Here is an 8,043-nt window from a genome sequence, read left to right as displayed (position 1 = left end):
TGATTGGAGAAAAGAAAACAAAAAAGTCTTACAAAAAGTTATCATATAAACTAAGCAAGCTCCTTTGCTTTCCCTACCCTGCCTTTCACATTGGACTTGTCAAAGGGGATGCTTCAACGAAATTCACAAATGCTCACGGGCTCTCTCATCGTGATATTATATATCGTCCTGGGTTTCGCTTGCATCTGGTTTTCATTCAATATGAATCTTATATATCGTCCTGCGTTTCGCTTGCATCTGGTTTTCGTTGAATATGAAAAGTATTCCAAGGCCATAATTGACTTCCTGATCTTAGCGTGCGCCAGTGAAATTCAAATTCAAAATGATAAGAGTTAGAAGAATGAGTCAAATTTGGCGATCAGAAATCCCTGTTATTGTTTACATTGAGTCAAATTTGGGAGGTACTTATTGCTTGCTGTCAAATTTTCCACGCTTCCTGGTTATTAAATTTGGATGACTACTGAAAGAACGAGTCGCGGCTGCCGCGTAACCCACTTAAACAGGTTTTTTTCCTCAACTTATAAACCAACGTGCAGAGCGCCCATCTCCGCGTGAAATTTCAACGCAGAGAAGCCAAGAATTCAAAAGTTATCCTGTGGATCCGGTCTCCGTACGCGTATCCAAACCAGGATGCTATGATCTGTGAATTTATTTAAGAAGCCGGAGGCGCAACGAATGAGTAACAGAACGAGGAGAAGGAGGTCGTGAAGCGCTGAGAGTGTTTTGACTGCAATTAAAAACCCTGAGGTGTAAGCGATAAGGAGCAGAAGAGGAGTAGTTTAGCGTTGAGTTTTTTTTCCCTGCAACTCAACTCAATTCAATTCAGAAAATAAAGAAAGAAAGAATGTATCCCTCCGTTGATGAACAGCCTAAGCATGCAGGTGGATACCCGCAACCTGCAGCAACTGTTGGTGTTCCGGCTTATGATGCATATAATAATACTAATAATTACCCTCAAATGCCTCTTCAGCAGCAGCAGGGCGGACATCCCTCCGCATGGACCACTGGACTCTGTGGCTGCGGTGAAGATTGCAGCAGTTGTAAGTTTATTTTCTTTTCTTACCTCTATCACAATTGTTATATGATTTATTGAATGCTAAGTATTTTCTTATTAACTGAATGAATGACTATTGCAGGTTGTCTCACATGTTGGTGCCCCTGCATCGCCTTCGGCCAGATTGCCGAAATAGCCGATAGCGGTACTACATGTAAGTAGTAATTAATTTATTCTTCCATTAGTTTAAACGAAAATATGATTCTGACAATTGGGCTATTTTCTTCTTTCTTCATGTTTTCATATTGTCTACTTCCTTTGCAGCTTGCGGCGTTAGTGGAGCTCTGTACGGTGTGCTACTCTATTTTACGGGCTGCGCCTGCTGTTATTCGTGTTTGTACAGAAAGAAGCTGCGAGACAAATTCAATTTGGAAGAGAAGCCTTGTGGAGACTGCCTTGTTCACTTTTGCTGCGAGTGTTGTGCTCTGAGCCAGGAATACAGAGAGCTCCAGAACAGAGGCTTTGATCCCTCTCTCGGTAAGTGATCTTCTATTAGTTTCCACAGTTCATGGTGACTTGGATTTATTGTTTCTTATGTTGTAAATATGGATCTGAACAAGCAGGGTGGATGGGAAATCTGGCAAAGCAGAATCAATCAGCATCCCAGGGAAGGTTTACGACAGCGCCCCCTATGGGTCAAGCTATGAACAAATAGGTGATGATATCATTTATTTGATGCTACAGCAAATAAATGATACTATCCCAGCCATCCATGGATATGGTGTTTTAATATATAACTAAGTTTTGAATTGTCTCAGTTGCACTCTGATTAATTCAAAATAAACCGAACCGGGAAATGTATGGACCTGGGTTTTGTAGACTCTTTACGATTTTATTTTGTGGATTCTTTACGATTTTATTTATAATAATAATAAGCTTGAAGGCGTGTGAATGGTTTATAACATTAAATTGTTATACAGTTTTAGGTTTTTGTTTTTTTGGGAGGTTTTTCTGTTTTAATTTCTTTAAAATTCTGTTTTGGAATTACAAGTTTGAGTTGGTAACTCTCCATAATCTATTAGTTTTATGAGTTTTTTTAGCATGCTGAATTCATATATGCAGTGAGAAAACTAGTTTAAACAACACAAATCAATATTTCACAAAAATAATTTCTCAATTATGATCAACAACTCCAAAACTTTTAATGGTCAAACTAGTTAACAAATCCAAATACAGGCTACTTCTTGCTGATGGTTGTGTATGGCCAATTATGATTTTGTATTAGATATATTATTAATAACCAATAAAATGATGTTCTCCATAAATAAAATATTTTAATTTCCACCTTACTTTTACATCTTTATGTAAAAAATTCAAGTAATTGAAAGTAAAAAAAAAATATACTTTTTAGTATTTAGGAGATATGTACTTTCTTCATTGTTTAACACGGAACTAACATAAAATAATATTATTGATATTACATGATGTTTAATTCATTATATATATATATATATATATATATATATATATATATGATAAATTGTAAGACCCTCGCATAAAAAAAAATGAAGTTATTGTTGTAATGTTTTACTTTTGTTTTTCTTTTTTATAATTTTGAAAAGAATAAGAAACAAACAGTTATAATAATTAGTAATGAATTTATTTTATGTAATTCGGGAAATGGTTAGAGTCACAATAGAATGATGATATTATGATTTCACGATAAGCTAAAGAAGTTTGGAAAACAGTTGGAGGGAGTTAGTATTCAGTTTCCTTCTTCGAGATAAAAGGGCTCCGAAGGGACTAAGAGAGCGTTGGCTACCAGAAGGGGAACCAAGGATAGATGAGAACTGTAGAATTATTTCCAGAGCTGGTTAGAGGCTCAAATTGATTTATGAGATTCCACACTCGACAAGTGTCTTGAGGTCTAGAAGGGTAACCTAGGCTCTTTATATCCAACTGTGCCAAACAATTGCTTTGGGGGAATCTCAACATAATAGCAAGTTCCATTGGTAGGGTGGAATGGTATCATTCTGGGCACAACCACTCAATTTGTTTCAAATCAATCTGAGATTTCACATTGGACTAGTGTCTTCATGTCTCGAAGGGTAACCTAGGCTCGTTATATCCAACTGTGCCAAAAAATTGCTCTGGGGGAATCTAGACGTAATAGCCAGTTTTGCTGGTAGGGTGGAATGGTCTCATTCTGGGCACACTGACTCAATTTGTTTCAAGAATTGCAGATAAGTAGAACTTATGTTGTTTTGAAGTTTTATTTCTAACAATCCTATTAAGTTGAAAATTATGTTGCTCAAATTTTAAAGATGAAGTTCCACCAGAAATGAACATTGGGCGTATTATGAATAAAATTACATGACAGATTGCTTACGGCTGTCTAAGTTAATTTATACCCACTTTGATATAATTCTTTATCTTAAATTGTTGTTTTGATGAATGGATGTGATGAGTATTACCAGGGTATTCCGTATTTATGTATGCCTGTTTGGTATAATGTTTCTTTTAATTTGTCAATATGGTAAATAGGAATGATGGGTTATCATAGAGATATTGACAAGAGTATATTTACACATATGGAAATAAAGAAAAGGGATCTTGTAAGTTTGGAAAGGCTAGATGGAGCCAAACCCTCCATGACTATGCAGAACACTGTGAAGGAAATTATGTATTAATATGTGTGAAAACAACCTAAACCATGATAGCCTTTGTGGATGGTTATAAGTTGGAGACAAGATGTTCAATAATGGAACGATTCCCAGCAGTACATAGGGAGTAGAGTGATTGGTTAATTATTAGTGTTAATGGGTTCCTTAAAATAAAATTAGAACCCCATATGGCATGCCCACTTTTAGAGTCGTTCCAGTGCTGAACTATCATGAGCAGCCGTAGGAACAACTCTTTGTGAGGATACTAATTGAGTTTGTAGCTCAAACTAGTTCAACAACACTAATTAAGAGAGATAAAGAAGATATAATGTTGAACTAAAAACCATTAGACTCAAGCCCAATAACAAAGTTCGAAAGAACAATAAGTGCAAGAAAACTTTTATCCATTCATGAGGAAAGAACAAATAATGTATGCAAATTTGTATTAACATGAAAACATTAACATAACTGAACTATAAATTATGGGTATCAAAGAAATCCATGTGCAATATAACCAACTGCATTATATAATTTAAAGAGAAACAGAGAAAAACCCTTGTATTATATGGGTTGTTGTCTTAAAGCATCAGGAAGATTTAAAAGCCTTGAAGGAGGTCCACAAAACAAAACTATGCAAAACAAAAATACTTAACCCTTTAATTCGACAAGTCTATATACATATTTAGCTGGGTATGAAACCCTCCATATTCAAGTAACATGGCATTAAGTGCCTCCTAAAGCTCTCAGGAATTCGATACCCTACATTAATTTATTTATAAATAAATAAAACTGGCTATGCGCTAATAGTAGTGACAATTGCGAGAGAGACAGAGGGTCTCTGGAAGGGAAATTTTGTGAATCTACCTTTTGCTTTGTGAACCTCCTCAGTACCTAGCATGACTAGAATAATCTTCCTCACGAATAGAAGAGACAATGGAGAACTCATGGTACCTAACACAGAGTACAAACTTGGTGAAAGAAGAGTTGTTCTTACTCGTTAAATGCTAGGTTTTCAGTCATGGCCCTCATCGAGCTACATGGAACCACATGACTGGAGAAATTGGAACCCTGGCAAAACCTAAGCCTTCCATTGACAAGTATTACCTGCAATCAAAGAAAAATTGCATTAGTAAATGCTCGAGAGAAATCGAAGGAAAGAGCCAACGTTTTAGTACCTTAAGTGGAAAAAAGAGCTCACCTTTGAGGCCAGAGTAAGAAATCAAACTCGATAAAACTCCAACACCACACTAGAATTCATGTGGCCAGAAGAAGTTGTAGTAAGGTTTGTAGGGTCGAGGATTAAAGTTAGAATTAACAGACATAGACAATAAGGGTCCAACAACTACCCTTTGGCTATTCGCGAAACTAAATTGAATGAAATTGAGCAATCAATCCAACTCTGTGAAGAAGGGCAAACACACTGACCTGCAGATGAACCCTTTTGCTGGATGGGGTTGCAAAGCCTCCACATCGGCCCAACATAGAAATGATGGAATGAGGCCTGCATACCGAAGGAGGTTACTCCAAAAACCAACTCTCTTTTCTACAGCCATTGGATTGCCAACCACGGGATTAATGGTGAAGAGGCACACAACTGTCCATTCTGCTAGTACATGTCTGGAAGAGTCCCAAAGGTCTGGGGTACAGTTTAATTAATATACGAATTCAAAACGTAGTTAAACCTAACCTCCAACAGGATTACACGCATCTGTCGCAAGTTCAAACAAGATAGAAACATTTAAGGCTACGGGTGTTAAGTTCATTAAGTGGAGAATGAATTGGGAGGGTTAAGGGGTTAGTGCATTAGGAAAGTAAATTACCATATTTATATATAGGTAATTAATTAATTTTTGATATTTTATTTTTGTCATAGGGGGATGTTGCAAGTGGTATTAGAGCCTTCAAGTTGTTGAAAATGCAACAAGATGATGGAGCTTAGTGGAAAGGAGTCGTCTTCACTAAGTGGGCCCGCAAGCTATTTTTGGTGCAAAGTCTATTTTTAGACATATGGATCATGGTCTATGAGTTGCAGGATGCTATTTGTGGATGATTGGTCATGTTGGTAAAAATAGATGGACTTATATTTTTAGAAATATGGGCGGAGTCTATTTTTATACTGCCAGGTAAAAAATAGAACAGTCAAATATTATTAGCTCTTAATAATATTTGGACTATAAACATTATCTTATCCTCTTGGATCACTTCAGTTCGAGCTACGGATGTGGCACATGCAACTGCCAGAAGGAAATACACTTTTCTTATGGGTTAGTTGAGCTATTGCATGATGGACTTCAGTTAGAACTCAAGTGATTGAGTTTGGTGGAGTTGATTGAGGAGTTGATGGAGTTGTGTTCAGTTTGACTTAGTTGAACTAGTTGTATTTATTCTAACTGCAGAATACACTAGCGATGAGTGATGTGAATTAATTATTAATTAATTCACTAATTATTAACTCATAAATCAACTAAAGAATTCATCAGTTAACTCAGTGCATGGAGAGTTCAGTGGAGACAAGTGTTAAAGGTGGAGACTACTATTAGTTGTGACTATAGCTATGCATGAGATTTGCACAATCAGTGATGGAGATTGCCAATGAGGATTGCGCAGTACAAGCCAAGGGAAAACGAGCTTGGAAAGTAATCATTCTCACTTTGGATTGCGCAGTGGAGGCAGGAAAACAGTGGAGGAGATTTGAACCTGTGACTTGATTCAGATCTGAGCTAGTTTGTGTGTAACAGGTGGAGATAGTACTGAGTACTTGTGAGGAGTATTGTACTATGTATTGTTACATGTTATCTATCATTATAATACACAGATAGTGCGGGTTTTTCAGCTGTATGCTTTCCCAATTACATACTGTGTTAATGTACGCATGCGGTTGATGTTTCATTGCTTTTAATTCTGCAAAATTGATGATCAACGAAGAGGAGGTTATGTATTATGCATGTATTCCACAAATAGTGTATAATCAGGATAATCTCTATGAATAAGTGTTATATTATTCAAAATTTCTACATGGTATCAGAGCATAGTTGATCATCAGATCTATTATTCAGAAAGTGATTACATTTTATTTCTTCAGGCAGAGTCTGTAATCGGGCCAGGTAGCCTTTGGATTCATCCTTCTTTTGGAAGGTGATATATCCAGTGAATGCCCATATAGTCAATCTCTGTACGACAAATACTTTGTTCTCACGAATTTTAGATCAGAAGCAGTTGAGTTTTGAGCTGGTGGAATTCGAATTTGCAGCAGTGTTTTCTTGGTGTCAAAGTTGAAATGTCTTTCAACGGATTGAGATTGGAGTATTCCCTTGAAGGCAGCTCGAATTATATTGCATGGAAGGATAGGATGGAGGCGGTGTTAGATGACAATGGGCTGAAGGAGTTCATAGAGGCTGAGGTCCCAAAGCCTATTGATGCTGCTCACGTTGAGGCTTGGAAAAAGAAGACAACAAAGTGTCGAAGGATTCTGTTGGAGGGCGTGAAAGATCACATTGTATCCAACCTGCATGGAAAGGCTTCTCCATACTTGATGTGGAAAGCGTTGACAGATTTATTCCAAAGCAAGAGCGACCAGAGGAAGTTTGCGCTCAAGGATAAACTCAGAAACATTAAGTGTGAGAAAGGAGACAGTATGCCCAAGTATCTCACGAAGTTCACCCAGTGCCGGGATGAGCTGGGAAGTGTGGGGGTGACTTTCGATGATGAGGACTTGGTGAGCTTGGATCTCCTTGGTCTTCCGAAGAGTTGGCATTCCTATCAGGACTCTATTAATGGTCAGGAGAAATTGCCAGGATGGGAGAGACTTTGGTTAGATCTTGTGCAAGAGGAGATAAGGCAGAATACCAGGAATGGATCTTCATCAAAGGCACTTGATGAAGAAAATTGCACTTTGGCTACCAAAGAAAAGAAGGGGAGGAACAAGAAAGCTTCTCATTCCAGTGTGAAAGGCAAGAAGCAGGACATGTCCAAGGTGAAGTGCTTTCACTGTCATCAGCACAGACATTATGCCACAAATTGTCCACAGAAGAAGAAAAATAAGCAAGCTGCTGGATCTGCAGCGAGAGAGACTTTAGCCTCACAGTTTGAGCTGGATTTTTCGTTGATCACATTCTTGGTGTCAAGTGTGATGGGATCGGTATGGTTCTTGGACAGTGGTGTGTTGATCCGGATTTAGACAGGAACGCAATAGATTACAGAGATAACCATAAATACAGAGATGAGATAACCATAAATACTGAGATGCAGCGGAAATAATACTTCATTTCATTACTGTAAAATACTGAAATATGCTTACAAATAGAAATGGAAAGAAACCAGCTAGGGCAATGGTAGCTTATCTCTGAGAAGAGATGTGGCGGCTACATGCCTCTGAACTGTTCCGAA

General features: G+C 37.5%; 1 protein-coding gene and 1 long non-coding RNA gene across 2 annotated transcripts; one reads left to right on the top strand and one right to left on the bottom strand.

The window, feature by feature from the left end:
- Positions 1 to 308: 308 nt before the first annotated feature.
- LOC149157859 (protein PLANT CADMIUM RESISTANCE 7-like) lies at positions 309 to 1,963 on the top strand. The gene is made up of 4 exons (XM_089437668.1): positions 309 to 1,040; positions 1,137 to 1,208; positions 1,319 to 1,531; positions 1,618 to 1,963. Exons 1-4 carry the CDS (start codon positions 845 to 847, stop codon positions 1,707 to 1,709), a joined length of 573 nt encoding a protein of 190 aa, XP_089293794.1. The 5' UTR covers positions 309 to 844; the 3' UTR covers positions 1,710 to 1,963.
- A 2,324-nt stretch (positions 1,964 to 4,287) lies between these two features.
- Positions 4,288 to 5,304, bottom strand: LOC149157858 (uncharacterized). The gene is made up of 2 exons (XR_016262018.1): positions 5,083 to 5,304; positions 4,288 to 4,761 (listed from the first exon to the last, which is right to left on the bottom strand). It is a non-coding gene; the product is annotated as an uncharacterized LOC149157858 (long non-coding RNA).
- Positions 5,305 to 8,043: the final 2,739 nt, after the last annotated feature.

This window comes from Pinus tabuliformis, chromosome 5_2 (genome assembly GCF_031772625.1).
Source record: "Pinus tabuliformis cultivar Carrire ecotype Pingquan chromosome 5_2, CPIR1, whole genome shotgun sequence".
Lineage (NCBI taxonomy): Eukaryota > Viridiplantae > Streptophyta > Pinopsida > Pinales > Pinaceae > Pinus > Pinus tabuliformis.
The sequence above is the reverse complement of the archived record's forward strand: the minus strand, read 5'-3'. Positions and strand labels throughout refer to the sequence as shown.